The 21,111-nt window shown below is 47.7% G+C and overlaps 1 protein-coding gene across 1 annotated transcript; it reads right to left on the reverse strand.

Annotated features, from left to right (window-relative positions):
• Positions 1–3,684: 3,684 nt before the first annotated feature.
• On the reverse strand, positions 3,685–8,475 carry ANKRD40CL (ANKRD40 C-terminal like; the record flags this gene model as incomplete). The annotated part of the gene is made up of 4 exons (XM_082859895.1): positions 3,685–3,828; positions 4,864–5,024; positions 5,827–5,907; positions 8,436–8,475. 4 exons carry the CDS (start codon positions 8,473–8,475, stop codon positions 3,685–3,687), a joined length of 426 nt encoding a protein of 141 aa, XP_082716021.1.
• Positions 8,476–21,111: the final 12,636 nt, after the last annotated feature.

Consider the following 21,111-nt stretch of genomic DNA (forward strand, 5'->3'; position numbering starts at 1 on the left):
TATGGATCACTGTTGAAGCTAATGTAGGATTTGAGGGGGAGGCCTGGTCCCTTGAGGTGTCCATGGCTAAGGTCTGGCCTTAGTTGTGGAGATCTAGAAATTGGGTCACACCCAACACCCAAAATTATCAGGCTCAAGAGGAAATTATTCTTACTAACCAAATTCACAGAATCCAGTATAGAGGCCATGTGCTAATTTACACTAAGAAATACACATTTCTGTCATGTAGACCAAAAAGTTGTCAGTTGGCTTAATACATCTCTTTGAAAAGCCTTTAAGGGGAGCCAATTTTTATTAACCAGAAGATTACTTGATAAGATTGGAATCAGCAATCAGGGTTTTTTAATTTTGGAAAATTTAAGACACAAAAGTAGGAAAGTATAGTTAACTTTTATGAAAGTCCATCACTCAATGGCCATTCTTACTCTTTGTATGTGTCCCCTGTCATTTTCAAGTAAGCCTCAGACATTTAATTTGTAAATATTTATGCATGTATCACTAAAAGATAAAGAACAGTTTATTAATTAAAATAAATTGGATGAACTTTTCGTTGGTCAACTGTAGTACTGGTCTGGTAGCTTACTTTCCACTTGTGCCTCTCAAGGGGACGTGGTAATTGAGTCTGCTGTTCTGGCATCCTCCCTTCTGCAGGGTAGAGACACTGCATCATCGCCCTTTTTGTTAAGACATTTTTTCTTCAAACAGATCATAATACAGTAATTTTTCAATTTAAATTAAAACCTTTCTTGCCTTCTTGAGCTAATCATATTGCCAGCCTAGAGACGCTTACCTTCTTTCCTTATAGCATTACTCACCTGCAGGTGATCTGTCTGGTTTCTTCAATATAGTTAGTGTCACAGAGGATAACCAGCCCTATTTCTAAGGTCTGAGAACACTTTGGCCGTATGTAGGTTGAGTGCAGCTACCTGATTAAAAGTTTCTAGAGATGTTAAAACAAAAATTTAGGGTGAAAGTTTTTTGAGCTTGTGTACATTCTTTGCTTCTAAAAATGCATTGTAGATGAGCTGTGCGAATGTTTTTAAACATTCTAAATGTGCATGAAACAAAAAAAAATACTTGAGAATTGTGTATATTTTCTGTGGGATGGGACTTCAGGGTTGGTTTTCAGGTTTGAGTTTGGACTGATTTTTAGTTTATGAAAGAACCCCAGGTGACTGCTTTTTAAGAATTTTGTGTGACAATTGTAATGCTTGTATATGGTTCAGAAAAACAACAGAAGTGTTTAGTGATCTGTCTCTCTTCTACTCCTGTCCCTCTCTTCCTCCTCTACAGGAGCTACTAGTGTTAAGAATTGTTTTTCCAAGTGGTTTTTGTGGGGAAGTGGGGGTGAGGGATGTAACCATTTATGTATGAATCTTTTAGGGTATATGATAGTATAGCGTACGTTCTGAATCTTGCTGTTCTCACTCAGTATATTTAGAGACATTTGAGACATAGGAGATAGGAATTTCAAGTTTAAACAAGCAGTTTTCAAAAGTACATTTCGAGTAAAAGAGAAGTAAATGTATTTTTCATTGTTGTATTAGATTTTTTAATTTTCTAGTTTAAAAATGCAGTTTGAGAGTTTCATAGTTGATCTGTTTCTTCCCCTCAGCCATCTCAAATAGATCAGTTGTCAACAGCTTTAAAAACGTTTAGGAACAACAGCTTTCGAAAACAGTTTGGCATAACTGTGCCATAACTTCTTGTGGCTATTCCACCCCTAGATACATACCCTAGAGAAACTCCTATGCCTGTGTGCCAGGGGATGGATGTAAAAATGTCATAACCGCATCATTTGTAATAGAAAGAAAAGGAAATGGAAACAAACTGGAAAGACTTCAAACGTCCAACAGTCCACTGGATAAATATTGTGGTGTATTCCTATAGAGGAATTACACAGAAGTCAGACTGAACTACAGCTGCACATGTGAACAAGGAGGAGTCTCAATGGTGAAAAAAGCAAGTTGCAGAAGAATACAGCCACGGTGGTTCCGTTTCTGTGAAGGTCAAAACCAGGCCGTTAAATATATGGTAAATGGAAAGCAAGGAAATGATTAACACAATTCAGTACATTGGAGGGATGGAGGGAGATCATGAAGGGCAAGGAGGAGCCTTCAGAGGAACTGGTGGTGATTGCTGAAGCTGGGTGGGTGGTTTCTTTTTTAAACTGTATGTGTATGTGGTTTTGTATGTATGATATTTCTTAATAAAATTTAAATTAAAAAATGGGAAAAGGTCTTGGTGAAGGTAGTAAGTAGTAAAACATACGTAAACAATGTGTTTCATGAAATTAATCTTCAGTGAGTAGCAGATGTAAAGGGTACTGCTTCTCAAGTGCCAGATTTAGGGTCTTAATTGTAGTCTTCGAAAGCTAGAAACAGGGCCTAAATATATGTTTTCTTTGTGATACATTATTTTTATCTTGATGTTATTTTCATTTGGATGCCCGCCAGGGAGCTGATGCTGCTTCTGCTGTGTAAGCAGCTTCCAAGAAAGCTTTTCTGTCAGATTTATGCCAATCCAGGAAGGGGAGCTGCTGAGGTGAGAAGAGCCATTTTCCTGACCTGTCAGCACGTCCTTCCCTTTGTTCAAGTTACATTGTCACCTCAGAGGGGCCGCTCTTTGTCCTTGTTCTACTCTTAATACGAATACCATGAAGTGTTTAAATAATGTTTGCTCTTTAAGGGGAAAGTGGTTGAAACTTTACCCTAATCTGAACATTTTCCACTTTTTTGGCATTGGTTGCGATAAGTGTTGATGTAATGCGTCAGTGTCCCTTCACCCTTCATCAAAGGTGACCTATTAAGAATTTGGAGGTGAGAGAACAGTGGCCTATTCCATGTGCTGGAGGAGACAAGACATTGTGCTTGCCCAGAAGGTCTCTGGTAATTAAAGATTAGCCTTAAGGTCTCAGTTCCATGAGGATTAGAGATCATTTCACACGGGTGTGTAAAGAAGTGACAGTGTGGTGTGTCTTGTTGGAAGTTGGTAAATGGAGTCAGGCATGAGTGCTTCCAAGGTAACAAGCACTAGAAGTTAGCAAGTTGACCCAGAAGGATTCCGGGTGGTGTGGTAGGGAAGAACCTAGCACGGGGTGTGATCATAACCCATCTTGGAGCTAGTTAGTGAGGGTGCCAGCTTGGTTTTATTTTTTCACCTGTTTAATAGAGTTCAGTGCTGTATGCTGTGCCTTGGCTTTTCTGCAAGTTGTAGGTTTAAAGTACCCTCAAAGATGACTTGTGTTAAGTCATAGGTAAGTTAAAAAGTGTGTAAAAAGGAAATGATGGTAAGAGATGGTTTTAGAAACTGGGATATTTGAACCAGTGTGGCAAGTGGGGTCCTGGCTTTCCCAGCTCATCAGCTCACCCTGCCCTTGATGGAGTTCATGTGAACAGACCCTGGCCATTTGTCCTGACTGAATCTCAGGAGTGCATACCTATGCCTGATCAGGATTGGGGTACAACTTTACAAACTAAACTTGCGTTGATAAGTATCATACTTAAAATTTTTTTTTTATACTTCTGTTTGTCAAAGCATTTTGAACGTACTCTTCTCCCAGCCCAGAGAAGTTGCAAACAAGGAAGTGTAATAAGTACACATGTGAAGTTAGCAAACTGGCACATACATCCAGGCTTCGTTATTTACAAAATACTAATTCCAGTTTTTTGTTTCTGGGATTTCTTAATATGTCATTTTTGCAGCATTGCTGTTGTAGCAGGGCTTCTCTAACAGAGATGGTATGTGCTCTATCAGTTTAGAGCTTCCATTTTTCATTAAAATTAGTTCTACTTCTTGAAAGTCCCGTAGTCTTAGAATGTCTTTGTCCTTAATATGGAAAAGAAATTATATAATGGTTCATAAATACATGTGAAGTTAGGATACAAAGGCTTAATAATATTGGCCAAGCATTGTTTTCTGTCTATTCATGGTAAACTAAGTCAGCTGTTTAGAATTGTTTTTTCTGTGTGCGTGTGTCTTTTTTTTTTCCCCCAGTCCATGTTGCAGGTTTCCAAAGGGAATAAAGTCCCAATTTGAAGAAAAACTTTAGGCCCAAGAGAAAACTTTAGGCCAGCGCATTAAAAAAAACCAAAAAACTATAAAGTATGATCATCCCACTACTTTTAGTTTACAAAGAATATACTGTTAGCCAAGGCACCAATAAGAATTGCTAAAGGCGTTTTTTTGTTTTTGTTTTTGTGGTACGTGGGCCTCTCTCACTGTTGTGGCCTCTCCTGGACGCGCAGGCTCAGACGCCATGGCTCACGGGCCCAGCCGCTCCGCGGCATGTGGGATCTTCCCGGACCGGGGCACAAACCCGTGTCCCCTGCATCGGCAGGCGGACTCTCAACCACTGTGCCACCAGGGAAGCCCCGCTAAAGGCATTTGAAAGTTGCTTTTTTAAAAAAAATAATGCCCAAAGAAATGAGAATTTTCTTATGAAGTTAAAAAGTGAGATTTGTATTTTGAATCAGGAAAATATATTAAAATGCCCCAAATTTTGTTTCCTGAGATTGCAAAGGCTGACTGTTGCTAATTAGATAAGAATGGGTTTGTATTTTCTGTCCTGGGGACCAGTCAGTTTTGTAGAGATTGGAGGCTGGCCATGTTGAACTAGGGTCTTAAATGTGGGTGTTAGTTGTAATTCAGACAATTTTAAAAGGGTTGATGAATTACGTATGCAAATCTGTAGAAGCACCAGGTTGAAAATAACCTAGCTACCGTGTTTGGCTGTCCTGCAGCCAGAATTTCCAGTGTCTTGGATTTTGTTTTCATATTAGTAATGCAGGAGCTAGTGATTGGCTTCACAGGACATAATTTTACCCACCTAGAGCCCAGTCTCTATTTAGAAACTTGTAAACCCTTTCTGAGTAGTGTGTTTGGTAGCTTTCTGATTTTTTCCACTTGCTCAGGGTTAATCCCCAGTTCACAGCAGCTCACTTGTAGTAGATTTTGGTAACTCAGCTCTTGTCTATCCACTTCAACTTCAATGAAGTCATTCATTTTCTTTGTGGCTCTGAATTCTGACTTTCAGCACCAGCTCTGGATCACCCACAAATTTATTCGTAAAAGAAACAAAACACTCATTAAAAGCCTTTCAACATCAATTATTACAGCAAAAGAACTGAATAATAAGTAGATCTGGAGCTTTTATAGGCAACTATAAACTTTTAATTATCTGAAGCTTTTATTGGAATGCTGGGCAAGCTCTGGGGTGTATGCCCCATCATACCCACCAAAAGACTTGCAGTTTGAAGCCAGGCTAGGATTTAAAATATGCAGTGGGTGATATGCAGCACCCTTGGCAATACATAGGCGTTGTTTGTGCCTTGTTGGCTATTTGTAAAGCTTCAAGGAAACGTGTAGCCCTGGGGCTCTGTATTCTTAAGAGTGTAAATCATTCTGTTGATAACCACCTGGGACTTCAAGGTGAGAGGTAGGCTGAGAAATAGGATAATTCTACCATCTTCTGGAACAGTGGCATTGAGTGAGTCTTAAAACTTAACTGTTGGGCTTCCCTGGTGGCGCAGTGGTTGAGAGTCTGCCTGCCGGTGCAGGGGATGCGGGTTCGTGACCCGGTCCGGGAGGATCCCACATGCCGCGGAGCGGCTGGGCCCGTGAGCCATGGCCGCTGAGCCTGCGCGTCCGGAGCCTGTGCTCCGCAACATGAGAGGCCACAACGGTGAGAGGCCCGTGTACCGCAAAAAAAAAAAAAAAAAAAAAAAAAACCTTAACTGTTGTAAGAAGGAGCAGTTTCGACTGAAGGTGGAGGGAGCCAGATGGTGAGTTTGGCTTTGTGACATGGTGTCGGGGCCGAGACCTCACCTAGGCAGGTGTCATCAGGTTTGGCATTGTCACCTGGGTCAGTTGGCAACTGTTGATTTGCGCCTTCTTGTGTATATTCACCTGAGAAAGAATTGGAGAAGGAGAGTTGAGAGAGCAGCAGCACAGCATTTAGCTCTCCAGATCTGCCAGTTAGGCGAGGGGCGATAGAGCCGCATCTCCACTCACTGCCCTGCGGCAGCTCCTCCTTACAGGAAGAACTGCCACGAAAAGGGCAGTAATTACATTCAGACTTGAAGAGTAATTTTCCTTAATCACCATTTAAATCATGAAAAGGAACTGAGACAGTAATTTTGAATGGTATGTAATCTGAGGAAGAAATATTTATAATCTGTGCACTTAACTCGTTTCTGCTTAAATATATTTGGCACTGAGAGCTTTGTGTCTCCAGTTCTTCAGCAGAGTTACACAGTTAGAAGAGTCCCTTTATAAGGAGTTTTCTCAACCAAAGCCTGCTCTGTGCTGGGCACTGTGCTAAGCCCTGGGGAAATCGATGATTCAAACAACAAAAACCCGAAGTGGTGTCTGTCCTGGCGTTTACAAGTTAGCAGGAGAGATAGATATTAATCAAGTGACCTCAAGCAAATGTGAAATTACAGTTGGCATGGCAAGGGCAAGATACACCAAAGTGTGAAAGCCTGGAAAGGAGTTAAGAAAGATCTCCCTGAGGGGCAAGCGTTTGACCTCTGAAGGATGAGCAGGCTTAAGCAGATCCATAGGGTAGAGGGAGAAGAGCTTTCCAGGGCCCTGGAACAGCAGAAGGCCCTGTCGGGGAGGCAGTGGCGCTTTGGAAGGAAGAAAAGCAATTCAGCATGGCTGCAGGGCAGGGGGCAGGGAGGGACCCTGTGCGCCAGATTGTGGGATTGTCCACTGACCTCTGCTACCCAGTCTGTAGCCACTAGTCACGTGAAATGGGATATGCTCTTAAGTGTAAAATACACACTGGATTTCAAAGACTTAGAAAACAATGTAAAATTCATTCACTTTTAATATTGGTTATGTGTTGAAATAATAGTTTTGATATATTGGGTGAAGTAAATATATTAAAATTAACTTCACCTGTCTTGTTTTAATGTGGCTACTAGAAAAATTTTAATTACATATGTGGCTTACATAACATTTTAATTGGACAGTACTGGTATGGGTGAAAGGCCTTTATTCTAGAACAATGCCAAGCCATTAGACAGTGTTCAGGAGGAGGCTGTCATAATCAGACTTGCATTTTGCGGGGGAGGGACCAGAAACCTCATTGTGCTCACAAGAATCCTATGGGGTGTAGACATTATTCCCATTTTCAGTCAAGAAAATTGGTGCTGAAAGGTGAAGTAACTTGCTGGAGTTGCTCCATTAGGAAATGGCAGCACCTGGATGTGACCTACTAATTAAGTGGGGCCCAGTGCAAAATGGTTACCCAGGGAATTGCACCCTCCGCACCTGAACACTGTGGTATCTGGATGGGGGTGGCCGAGGGACCCCAGCCCTTGTCGCTTCCCTGCTCAGTGGACCTCAGAGCAAGCCGTGCCTTGCCCGCCTGTTGCTTGCGTCGCTGCCAGGGGCTGAAGGTGACAGCAGAATGAGGGAGTGGTAGCGGTTAGAGCACGATGGGCTGAGAGTGGGACCACACATTCGAGCCACAGCTCCCAGTTCCCAGTCCCCCAGCACATGCTCCATTGTCCCGTCTGATTTCACTTACAGAACAAACTAAATATTAAAATTTTCGAGCCAGCGACCATAGAGCACTTAATCCCAAGCGTGAGGCCTTCATGTAGGGCCCTACACAACTGCTCTGATCTCAGGCCCATGAAGCCAGTCCTGCTGAGGGCTTAAACCGTGCTTTTTCCTCACTGCTAAGTGCTCCCCCAGAAATGAGATGCTCTCGCTCAGCGCAGCCCTCTCCCAGGACAGAAATAATGTCCCTACCCCTGGGGCAGGGATCTGCAGTCTAGTCCGTGCCCTTCCACTCTGGGCCGTGGAGGGAGCTCTGCACTGGGCTGGGAGACAACCTTGCAGCAACTGAGCCTCAGCCCCCCAGATACCTGAACTGGAATGATGCCCTCCGCACCCCTTCACTGCTCACCCCACACAGAGCGTGAGATGTCCCCCAGCTTGGCCTACCACGTGTAAAAGCGTTTAATTCTCGGATGAACCTGTCGGGTTATGATGCCCTGTGGATGGACAGGGCCTCTTAGAGGTCAGAAGGCATGCCCTTTGAAGTCGGGCAGATTTGGATCTGTTGTTCCTATGCTATTTAGTAGCAGTGACACCTTAGACAAGTTACTTAATCTCTCTGAGCCTGTTTTCTGATCTGGAAAATGGGATTAATAATCTCCAACTCACAGGTTGTAAGAAGGAAATGAGAACGTGAACAAAGTACAACCCCTCCAGGCACGCAGTGAGCACCAGTATTTGCTGGCTGCTGTTATTAATTTATAGCTGTTGATACTTGCCTCCCCCTGAAAGGACCCTTGGTCTACTTGCTCTGCTCTTGACTACACCCCTGGCAGACTGGGGGAGGACACCCTGCTCCTCCCTTCCTCAGGCCCCTCCCCTATCCTTGAGGACCATGTTGGAAACAGGAATTAAAGACTCACCTGCAGGCTTCTCCCTCATGTCCTGTTGGGGTTCAGCCATGGGTCAGCTCTGTGGTCTGTCAGATCAGCAGCCCCTCTAGCATTTATGCTGAGCTCCCAATCAAATAAAAAGCATGTTCTAAAGCCTTAGCGCATCTATCTGCAGTGAAACAATAATATGTTCTTGTCATTGGCTGGTGAGATAGGGCAGGGTCGACCTATTTTACAGATAGGCAAACGAAGGCTCAGGTGTGTTGTATGATTTAATTTGCACAGGATGCTGCAAGTGAAGGAAGGGACTGAAATTCAAGGCTCGCTCTCTCCTCGGGCTGTGTCTATGGGGAAGCAGTGCGGGCTAACCTACCCAAGGGCCCCTGGGAGGGGAGGCTTTGCTGGTACAGCCCTCCTTGGAAAAAGTTAGCAGATATTACCTCAAGGGATGAGAAAAGCCAAACAGTATCTCGGATTGAACAGACTGCCCCTCCTCCCCAGTTCTCACTCCCCTTTCTCCCAGCCCCTTCCTCAGCATCTGTGAGTGACAAGAAAGCAGGAACACCCGGGCCCGTACCTGGGGAGACTCCGCCTTGGCAAGGATCCTGAATCCCTGATTCCAAATATTGAAATGGAGGAGGCAGGGGCTGGAGCAGGAGGTTCATTGAAGGGTGGATGGGGCTGGGCAAAGTCCTGGGCAGGGCTGCTGTCTCAAAGGGCTGAAGGTAGGAACTCACATGTTCGGGGTGGCTCTCCCATATCATTTAACCCTCCAGTGTCAGAGGACAGGGCATCGGGTGGGCCTCAGCATCATAAGGCTAGAGGGAACCTCAGAGATCAGAGCCCATAGGTTCTCAAACTTAGCTGTGCATTGAAATCACCTGCAAAGCCTTAAAAATTGCGGGAGCCTGGGTCCTACCCTCTGACGAGTCCTACTTAGTTGGTCTGGGGTGCAATCTGGGCCCTGGAATTTTTAAAAGGTCACCAGCTGACTTTATTTATTTATTTCTGCGTTGGGTCTTCGTTGCTGCGCGGGGGCTACTCTTCGTTGAGGCTCTAGGCGCGGGGGCTTCGCTGGTTGTGGCGCACGGGTTTAGTTGCTTCGTGGCATGTGGGATCTTCCCAGACCAGGGCTCAAACCCGTGTCCCCTGCATTGGCAGGCAGATTCTTAACCACTGCTCCACCAGGGAAGTCCTCCCCAGCTGATTTTAATGTGTGGCCAAAGTTGAGAATCACTGATTTGACCAGACTTCTTAAGGTGCAAATGGGGAAACGGAGGCCCAAGGCAGGGAAGTGCTCCCTGATAGTCACAGGGGCAGCCGGGCACAGGCCCGGGCCTAGATGTGGGCCACCTGGTTGCCAGCCTGACGCAGCCTCCCCAGCATGCCTGGTGCCCATCTGCCAAGAATGCAGGAGACCCCACCCGCCCCCCAGGCAGAGAGGAGGAAGCAGCGCGGATCCGCCTGGCCCGACCTCCTAAGGGAGGGAAAGAAAATGCACTTTGGCCAGCCCAGCTGCTAGGGTGTGTCAGCCATACACAGAGCCCACTTGCACGCCTCACCTGGGTGGATGGGGCCATGAGGGCAGAGATGAAAGTGCCTGTGCTTTGAGAGGGAGCCTCTTCCGTCCCCACGTCGCTAGCCTGCTCTGTCCATTCACTCGCCCGCTCCCCATTCACTGGTTCACTTATGCACGTGTTCTCTCCACAAACCTCACTTTTTCTTGTCTTGGGGGACCCTCTCTTTTCCTTAATTTTTTTTTTTTTAATTTACTTTTTGGCCGTGCCGTGCAGCTTGCAGGATCTCAGTTCCCCGACCAGGGATTGAACCCGGCAGTGAAAGCCCGGAATCCTAACCACTAGGCCACCAGGGAATTCCTCTATTTTTAAATTCTTTAAAAAAAAGTATTACATGCTCTAGTGTAAAAAGTCTAATGTTAAAAATCAGGAGGACCCAGGGCTTCCCTGGTGGCGCAGTGGTTGAGAGTCCGACTGCCGATGCAGGGTACACGGGTTCGTGCCCCGGTCCGGGAAGATCCCACATGCCGCGGAGCGGCTGGGCCCGTGAGCCATGGCCGCTGGGCCTGCACGTCCGGAGCCTGTGCTCTGCAACGGGAGAGGCCACAACAGTGAGAGGCCCGCGTACAGCAAAAAAAAAAAAAAAAATCAGGACCCATTAACAAGCAAGAGCAAAATGCTTGTTGGGAGGCAGCCACATAGGCCTGGGTGTGGGTGTTTTTTCATTCATTATGCTGGGCAATTAGTGGGCCCTTCTGTTTTCATATTAGCTTTTGTGTGGGGGTCGGGGTTAGCTTTTAATTTTGATATAGTTTCAAATTTACGTAAAAGTTGCAAGAACATATGCCCTTTACCAATGGTTAACATTTTGTCACATTTGCTTTAATATTCTCTCTCTCTTCCCTGGTATATATGCGTGCGTATGTGTATATAACACACACACACACACACACACACATTTTTCCCAGGAAGTTTGAGAGTAAGTTGTAGACATGCTCCTTTATCACTAAAGATTTCAGGCTGTATTTCCTAATACCAAGGGTATTCTCTTATATATCCAAGATACAAGGATCAATATCAGGAAATCTAACATTGATATAATGCCTTTAGCTAAACCACAGTCCATAATCAAATTTTATCAATTAACCCAACAATATCCTCTTTAGCTTTTTTTCCCTAGCCCAGGATCCCATTCAGGATTATGCATTGTACTTAATTTCCATGTCTCATAAATTTCTTTAATCCAGAAAAGTTCCTCAGCCTTTCTTTGTTTTTCATGACATTGACATTTTTGAAAAGTCCAAGCAAGTTATTTTGTTGTTTGTCCCTCACTTGTGTTTGTCCAGTGTTTCACTGTGATTAGGATCAAATTATGTGCTTTGGCAGGAATAGCACGGAAGTGCTATGTCCTTCCTAGTGCATTATAATGGGAGGCACATCTTGGTTTGTTCCATCTTAGGGAATGGTGACTTTAATCACTTGTGAAAGGAGGTATCCGCCAGGTTTTTCCATTGTAAAGTGTGTCCTTTTACCTTTGTAATTAATATGTAACTTATGGGGAGATATTGTGAAGCCGTACAGATATCCTTTGTTTAAAATTTTATTTTATTTATTTATTTTTGGCTGTGTTGGGTCTTCGCTGCTGCGCGCGGGCTTTCTCTAGTTGCGGCGAGTGGCGGCTACTCTTAGTTGTGGTGCGCGGGCTTCTCATTGCAGTGGCTTCTCATTGCAGAGCATGGGCTCTAGGCGCGCGGGCTTCAGTAGTTGCAGCACTTGGGCTCAGTAGTTGTGGCACACAGGCTTAGTTGCTCCGTGACATGTGGGATCTTCCCGGACCAGGGATCGAAGTCATGTTCCCTGCACTGGCAAGCAGATTCTCAAACACTGTGCCACGAGGGAAGCCCCAGATATCCTATTTCTTTTTCAAATCTTCACTCTTTAGTTTCCAGAATCCACTGAAGATATTGACTTGAATCGATTGTTACTGTGATGATTGCAAAATGGTGATGCTCTGGTTCCATTATTCTTTCTACATTAATTTGGTATCCTATTGTAAGAAAGCGCTTTCCTTCTCATTCATTCATTATTTTTTAAAATAAATTTATCTATTTTATATATATATATATATATATATATATTTTTTTTTTTTTTTTTTTTTTGGCTGCGTTGGGTCTTCGTTACTGCACGTGGGCTTTCTCTGTTTCCGGCGAGCAGGGGCTGCTCTTTGACGCGGTGCACGGGCTTCTCATTGCAGTGGCTTCTCTTGTTGCGGAGCACAGGCTCTAGGCACGTGGGCTTTAGTAGTTGTGACATGTGGGCTCAGTTGTTGTGGCAGGTGGGCTCAGTAGTTGTGGTACACGGGCTTAGTTGCTCTGCAGCATGTGGGATCTTCCCAGACCAGGGATTGAAGCCGTGTCCCCTGCATTGGCAGGTGGATTCTTAACCACTGCGCCACCAGGGAAGTCCCTCATTCATTCATTATTATCAGTGTGGACTCATGGATTCTTGTTTTATTCAATGAGTTATAATCCATTATTACCATTATTTATTTTGATGCTCAGATTATCCCAATTATGTACAGTATCTGCTTACAGCTGTTTCCCATATCCTGTAATCCTTTCACATACCCATCATTTTATGAGCACTTTCTTACTTCCTGGTACATCAAGATGTTCTGTGTTCAACTTGTACTTTCCCTGCCCCAGCCCTGGATTCTGTCATTTCTCCAAGGAGCCACATTTCCTTTCAGTGGGGAATTGGTGTACTCATTCCTATGCGGATGCCAAGAAGAGTGCTTCTAGACCCTTTTAGTGGACAGAACTAGGAACACGCATACACGCATTTGCCTGTACATATTTCTGTGTATATATATTTAAGACCACAAGTTCATACTGATACTTCCAATTCCATTTCAAAACCAAAGGGTTCTCCCTAGCTTTCTCCAGTTCCATTTTATAGCTCTCTTCTCCAACAGTGGGAAATCTGGCTTTCCTAACATCTTTAATATATTTTACTCATTCGCTCAATCTGACAGTTACACAGGCCAAGTAGTTCCAGAATTGCTTACTTGAAATACAGTTGGGTTGATTGTTTGTAGTTGCATTTTAGGGTTCTTCCCAATCCTTACTGATAATTTGAGTATATAAAACATTATCATGATTCTAAGAGTCAAAACTATACAAAAATTTATGTTTAGAGATGAGTCACTCGACATTTCCATGCCTTCTATCCCCTGCAGGAAAATATCTCCTCAGTTTCTGACTTATCCTTCCTGTGTTTCTTTTTGAGAAACAGATACATGTATATTTCCTTATTATTCCTTTCTTACAGAAAAGGTGGTGTAAACATTCTTTTCTACTGTGCTTTTGTTTTTTTTCACTAAACAGTGATCTGGAGATACTAGTAAGTTTCCCTCCATGAATGTTTAACCATTTTGCACTCCCACCAGCCACACATGGGAGCACTTGTTTCCCCACAGCCTCACCAGCAGTGTTGTCAAGTTTTGTAGCTTTTCCAATCTGATAGTAAGAGATGAAATGTTAAAATCTAGGTTTTATTATCATTGAGGTATGGTGAGGCCAGCAGATTAGGAGACAACTGATGTTAAAAAGGTGGTTTGTTACTCACAGTTCCCAAGAGGAAGGGGACATGGCATGCCACACAGGGCCACACAGAGAGGCACCAGGGTCGGCCAGGAGGCAGAAGGAATGAGGGGAAAATGTAGACAAGAGCCTTTCATGGGAAGTTTGAAAGGTAGGGTAATCAGGCTAAGCAGGTGTAGGATTGACTACTTTGTATCATTTCATTAGGCTCTGTGGTGTCAGGGCTGCCCCTAGTTGTCTGGTACCTGGTCCGGGGTTGATTGGGGGCAGGCACAGTGTGAGAGCTTTATATCCTGCCAGAGTGGAATTCTTTTATTGTTCTAGCTTTATCAGTTAGTAGGCCTTTTTTTTTTTTTTTTGTGCGGTACGCGGGCCTCTCACCGTTGCGGAGCACAGGCTCCGGACGCGCAGGCTCAGCGGCCGTGGCTCACGGGCCTAGCCGCTCTGCGGCATATGGGATCCTCCCAGACCGGGGCACGAACCCGTGTCCCCTGCATCGGCAGGCGGACTCTCAACCACTGCGCCACCAGGGAAGCCCAATATACCTCTGTTTTTATGTTATGTTATTTGGTGCCCATTTTACCCCCTTCAGCATTATAAAGAGATCTGCTTTGTCCTATGGATTTCTTTCTGAGTTGAATTCAGCTTTGATCTTCAGGTCATGACCTTGGTTTTCTTTTGATTTGCATGTGCCTGTGCATCCTTGCCTGTTTCTAAAGTGTATACCATTGTTGTCAGCATGTCTCTTCTGAACATATGGTCAGCGCTCAGCCAAAGTTACTTCCTTCCTCCTCTCTGTCCTCATATAATGCCCCTCCCCAGACCACACCTCCCTGGAGTAGCCACTGCAGTCACCAGGCTGAGGGCCTAAGTCCAGACCCCACAGAAGACGTGGTCCTCTCTCAGCACCCCTTGGGAGCCTCGCGGGCCCTTTCCCTTTCCCCCTCCCCCTCCTCCCATCCAGGGCCATTGGCGGGTCAGGTCGGAGCCACCAAGCTGCGCCATTCCCCTGATGTCCACCAGGGGCCGCCCCACTCCTGCCTGAGTTCCCTCCAAGAACTCGGCATTTTAATTAACCTCGTCCCTCCCAGTCCTCCCATCTCTCCCAAAACCACCTTCGGGTTTAAAGCCCCAGAGCAGCATTCCCAGTTACCCAAAGAGCCCATCTTTGCAGCCACCGTGATTTAAGCTGTCTTGTGGGAAATCAGCCCAATGCATTTCAATACCTCTGTGCTGAACTTTCCTCACCTGGGAATAATTTCCCACCTCTCTCAGAAGTAATACATGGAGTGTTTAGCATGGAGCCTGACACACAGTAGGCGCTAATAAAAACAAGTCACTTTACCAAGGCTTCAAAATCCTACTCGTGTCTCTCTCCACAAATCTCCTGAAAGCTCTCCAGGCTGTCCATCCTTTGCTCTCTTGGACAGCGACCGTGGTGGGGTTCCTTGGGGTGGGATGCCTTTGCAGTAGGTACAAACTTCGCAGGCCACAAAGTCAGATGTGTGAACATTTTTACTTTCCATAACGGACTTTAATTTCCATCTCAGTTTTCCATGTTGCATGGTGTGGAAGCATTTTCTGAAAGAATTCAGGATTCCCTCAGGTCAATTTTGTTTCTGCCTTCCTTTCTCCCTGGGGTTCCAGCTAGTGCTGTCAGTAGGGAGAGGGCTTCTGATCTTGGTCACTCTCATTTGCTCTGCTGGCATCAGTGAAGATGGGCTCTGGCCCCACGGACCATCTTTTGCTGGCCTCCATCCCTGCTGCTGCCCACAACTGCCAGCATTCACTGAGCGGGCCCGTGGTTCATCCAGCCTCCTTTGTCATCATATCATGCTGACCCTCAGCCTCTTCTGGGCCCGGAACCCTCTCTCAGACACTTCTGTGGGAAACTCTGGAGCGGGGGCTATCTCCAGCCCTCTCTGCCTAGACAAGCCACACCTCCAGGTCTCTTTACATGTACATATGTGTTGGGTATTCTGAGAGGGTGGTGTCCTCACACCCTCACCCAGGAAGCAAACTGCTTCCTCCCTGAGCTCTGTGCTTCCCCATTCCAGCCCATTCTCTGGGTGGGAAGAGAATGCTCCTTCATGGTTAGTGTTTTGACTGAGGCAAGGACCTCAGTATTCAAGGCTTAGCTCCCTTTGCTTCTCTCCGGTTCTTCAGGAACAGCCCTGTCCTGGGGACACCCTCACTGCCATCTGCGTTGGGGCAAGGTGGTATGACATCCTAGGAAAGAAGCCTGGTTGATATTTCCAAATAGCCAGCTACACCTTTACCCTCTCTTCTGGGTTCTCTGAGTGCAGGCTGACACGTGGCTGCAGCACTCCAGGGAAGTTTTGTGCTCTTGGTGATGTGTAGGGTGGAGCCAGGGTGAGGGCTGACCGGTCTTTTCTGAGGGTTGGTACTCGGCCCGTTTGGAGGGCAGACAAGCCAGCATCCCTGGTTGCAAACAACAGAAAACAAGTCTAGTGAACTACAGCCTAAAAGGAATTTTCTGGAAGGATGATGGGTGGCCCATAGCATCACAAGATAGGCTGGAGAGCCAGGCATGTCAACTGGGCAGGAACCCAGCAGGCTGGGAGGTAAAGCCACAGGCAGAACTAGTGAGGATGGGCCTGCTGACGTCACGGTCACCCCCTGCCTCTGGCTGCTGGGCCCCCAACATCAGAGGAGAAACATCTCAATGGTCCCAGCTGCTCTGTGACCCTCAATCGGTGTTCCGGTCCTAGGCGGGAAGATGTGTTCAGGTTGAGTGGCCAAGCTCTCTGTGCAGGGATCTGGGAGAGGGAGTTTGGTTCCCCCCCGGCTTCCTTAGGGGAACCCTGCCTCCTGCCTGTCTAGGGATCCGCCCACCCACCCCGGGTTTGGTTGCTAAGCAACGGAAAACAACAAACGCCATACATCTCTTTTATTTCCCCAATTGTGCGTGTGCCAAGGGGCAGTTTCAAACCTGCCTCATCTAGGCAGCCTGATACCTGGAGCGCTGCTTGTTTACACCACTCAGAGAGCTTGCCAAATCTGGTTAAGTCATGTAAACAGGCTAAGCGCTTCTAGATAGTTCTTAAACCAGTCTTCTTACCATGGCTAGTGTAGTGGCTAACATTTATTGAACTATGTCCCAGGCACTGAGCTAAGTGCTTCACATCGACGATCTCATTGGGTCTTAGTTACCACCATCCTTCCAAGGAGGAAACTGAGGATGGATGGTTTAGTAGCTTTCCCACATTCGCATGGGTTTAAACGGGAGGAAAGAAAACTTGAATGCAGGCAGTCTGTCTCTGGAGGTTGGCTGGGAAGGGGCTCTACTTTCTGTAATCCAGCAGAGACAGACGTTAAACCAGTAAACACAGGATTATGTACATGATTACAATGAGCACTGGAAAGGGGAAGGGCAGGGTGGGAGGAGAAAAAATAACAGAACCGATCATCTATAGGGATAGGTGGGGGTCCTGGGAAGGTCTCTGTGAAGTGCTTTGAAGCCGTGACCCCAATGACAAGGATTAACCAGGCAAAGCAAGGGAAAAGGGGCAAGAGCAAGTGACGAAGGCCTGAGGCAGGAGAGAACTGAACGTGTCTGAGGAATGGAAAAAGGGCCAGTACAGCTGGAAGGGGGAGAGGGGGCCTCTGGGAGGGATGCCAAGGCGTTCGGGCAGGGTCTCCATGCTGTCTTCAGCTCAGAACTCCCCCCTTCCTCCCGTGGGCTCACCCCCACCTGCAGTCCTTGCGCAAATCCTCCAGTTCTAACCTCCCAGTGGCCAGAATCCCACCTCTTCTCCCCACCTCCACGGTGGCCAGCCTGGGCTCATCACTGCAACATCCTCTGGCCCCCTGTCTCTGCGCTTCTGCCACATTCCTGTATCTATTCTCACCAGCACTAAAACCGTCACACCTGCCTCAGCTTCTCATTTCACAAAGGAAAAAAGCCCGAGTCTCACAAGGGTCTGCAAAGTCCTCTGTGCTCTGGCCCCCGTGGCCTCCCTGAGGCTGTCCCTCCCTCCCTGGGCTGCAGCGCCAGCCTGCCGTCTCTCGAGCACGCCGGGCAAGCTCCTGCCTTCCGGCCTTTGCACTGGCTGTTCCTTCGGCCCAGCCCAGGATGTTCTCCGCACATATATCTGTGGGTCCCTCATCAGCCGCGGGCGTGCCCCGGCGTGTTCTCGTGGTGGCCTGGAGGGCAGAGGCAGAAATGCACAGCTCTGCATTTGTGCCTCTTCTGCTCACAGCCTACCGACCAGTCACAGGACTGAGTCCACAGTCGGAGGGAGGGGCACTAGGACCGTAGACGGGACACGTGAGGAGGCCAGGAGGGCCGAGGACTAGGGCCCTTGTGCACTTGACTGAGACCAGGGACCTGAGCTCCGGATCCCCACTCCCATCCCCCACACAGGGACCCACCTCCTTCAGTCACCATTCTGTTCTCATTCAACAACTATTTCTTGAGCGTTTGAGGTGTGGTAAGCCCTGTTCTGGACGCCGAGGGCACAGCAGCACGTAAAGTGACAGGTCCCTGTCCTTTGGGAGCTTGCAGTGTAGGCGATGACATACCATCAATAGACACAAGCGCTACGAAGTGCACCGTGAGGCCTGGGAGGTGAGGAAACGAGGCAGGGGCCCTGCTGGAGGTGGAGCAGCGACGGGAGGCCTTGCCGATGAGACGTTTGAGCAGAGCCCTCATGGGGGAGAGAGCGAGCCACGGGGTGTGTGGGGAAACAGGTTCGGGGCAGGGCAGCTGCAGGCACAGAGGCTCTGGGGCAGGAGGTGCCGGGTAAGCCTGTGGGGCAGCGAGAGGCCCCGGGCCCTGCAACCGGGAGGAAGGCGCTGAGCCTGTGGCGGTGACCGGGGTGCCGTGGGGCTCTGTGGTCTAATGAGCACCTGGATTCTGCTCCAGGTGTGAAGGGAGCTGTAAGAGGGTGGCGAGCAGAGGGCTGAATTATGTGTCCAAAAGGCTGCCCTGCAAGGGAGGTGGGGATCCCCGGGAGGGTGGGGTGAGGGGGCTGTAGCAGTCATCAAGGAGAGAGCTGGTGATAGCGATGGGGCCATGGCGGGGGTCAGGGTCAGATACGCCTTGAAGGTGGTCCCAGCAGGATCTGCCGATGCACTGGAGGAAAGGGAGGCGGGAGTCAAGGAAGGCTGACGCTTTGGTCTGAACAAGTGGGAAATGGAGCTGCTGTTTGCTCAGATGGGAAGTTCCAGGTGGGAACTCAGCTTTAGACGTCAAATGTCCTCTGGGAGGAGACGGTCTCTGGAACTTGGACAGAGCGACCGAGGAAGGTGTGGGGTCTAGGGGTCCCCCACCTTCTACTGTGCGGGGGAAGCAAGAGGCCTTAGAGGGTCACTAGCCACCTCATTCATTCGGCAAAAACTTACAGAGCACCAAGGATAAGCCAGACACTTTTCTGGACGCTGGGGAAACAGCAGAGAAGAGAGACAATGTCACCACTCTGATCTGGTACCTTGCTTTCTAGTGGGGGAGACAGGCTATGAATAAGCAAACACGTGTAAAAGATAAGATCGTTTCAGAGAAGGATGCATGTTACAAGGAAACAGAGCACAGTGGTGGGGGGGGACTGCTGGGGCAGTCACACCTGGGCAGGGTGGTCACCCAGGCAGCCACCCAGCACCACTCACACTCCTGAGGAGGACCGCAGCCCCACTGGGCTTCTCTTTGTCCCCCAAAGAGGCTGCCGTGTCATGGAGAGGGGAGAGAAGAGGAGTGATCTTCGGGGGTCTTTGGGAGGGGCTTTGTCCTGGAGGAGGAGGCCCTGTGGAAATGTCCTCATTCCCAAGCTCCGGGTATTAGGAATCTCTGACGGACAGACAGGTAGAAATGGAGAGGCACAGGGACAGAGAACCCGCGAGAGGTGCATGACTGTGTCCCCGCAGAACAAAACTACTCAGCCCACAGCAAGATTCTTCTCTGAGAGTTTGGAAAGGGGGCTGCACCCTCTGTACTGGTTTGAGAGTTTCTGCTATGCAAAGAATTTTCTTTGTGCTTCCTGGAGTTTTATCCTGCAAAGTATGGGGAGTGGAGGATGGAGTCTCTGAAGGCTCACAGGCCACAGTTCCCCTCTCAGCCCTGCCATTGCGGAGAAGGCGGACCTCAGGTGACCTGCCTGTGTCCTTTGGGGACAGCAAGAATTTCACACAGGGGAGCAATGTAGGCCGATTAGATTTTGAAGAAGTGGACTCAGACAACTGTATGCAAGGTTCAGGGGTGGTTGGGGCCCTTGCAACAAGTTAGGAGGCGAATACAAGAGCCGTGGCAGGGTGCAGAGAAGAGGGGGGTACGATTTGGGAGACATAAGTTCAAATGCACGTGGAGAGTGTGGGTATGGGACTGAGGGACTGGGAAGGTCATGGCCTAGCCTGAGGTTTCTAGTTTAAGCACTTGAGTGAATGATGAACTGTTTACTGAATTATGAACCACAGAAGGAGAAACAGATTTGGGGGGAAAAAAAGGATCAAGTGCTGTTTGAGAAGTCTGGCACATTGCTAGAAATATGAATCTGAAGTTTAGGAAAGAAGGTGGACTGAGAAGAAGAAATGCTGAGTCTGAGGTTACCAGGGCCTGGAGGGTGTTTGTGGCAGAGGAAGCCTGGATGATGACTCTGCCTCTTTCCCTTGCTTTCTAGGGCCACACTGAGAACACACTTTCAGCCTCCCTTACAGTTGTGCGGCCATGTCCATGTGGCTGGGTTCTGGCCAATGGAGTGAAGGCTGATGCCACTCGCAGACCTGGCCCATCCCATCCATTCTGGTCACCAGTCCCCTACCATAGGGGTCAGCAGCCTTTTTCTGTAAAGGGCCAGACAGTGACTATTTTAGGCCTTGTGAGCCACACAGCCTCCTCTGTGACGGTTCAGAAGGGCCTCCTCTGTCCCTGTAGCATGAAAACAGCTGTGGCAATATGTAGATGATGGTCTGACTGTGTTCGAATAAAACTGCGTGTACAAACACAGGCCAACCTCTGCTCTGCTCTCTTCTAATCTGCTGCCTGGGCTCTGGTGTCCGGGTCTCCCTCAGAAGCCGTGTATTGAGAAGAGCACACCTTTAATCTGTCTATGTCACTGAATGACCGCAAGGAACAGAGGTCCCTGGTCATTTGCTGCCTAGCTTGCCTTTTAACACGAGTGAAAAATAAACCTATAGTGTGTTCAGCAAATGAAACTTGGTGGGGGCGGTTCTCTCTTGTATGAATTAGTGTTACTTTAGGACAGAAATCGGTCCCAGGAGTGGGGTTAAAACCCGTAGTTAAAAACCGTAGTGAAAATCTGAAATGTATGGCCCTGGTTTGTGTCGGTGGGGGAGGTGGCGAGGAGACCGCTGCGGGTCCGGGAAGGTGGAGACCCGTGCTTTGCGGCGGCAAAACCTGTGGTGGGACAGTTGCTAGAGACAAGCAAGCCCCTGTCCTCATTCTCGGGGAAGCAGGCGGTTGTAAAGCAGATTGTCACAGTATTTAGCAAGGTATTAGAGGAATAAGATGAACCCAGGCGAAAACTGGCTGGTTTGCGAGCAAGACTAAAGTGAAACAGAAAGGTTCCAGAAACCTGGGGCCTTGGTTGGGAAAGTTGACTGCTTGTAGATGCA

The sequence above is a fragment of the Leucopleurus acutus genome (assembly GCF_964270905.1).
Source record: "Leucopleurus acutus genome assembly, chromosome: 19".
Classification (NCBI taxonomy): domain Eukaryota; kingdom Metazoa; phylum Chordata; class Mammalia; order Artiodactyla; family Delphinidae; genus Leucopleurus; species Leucopleurus acutus.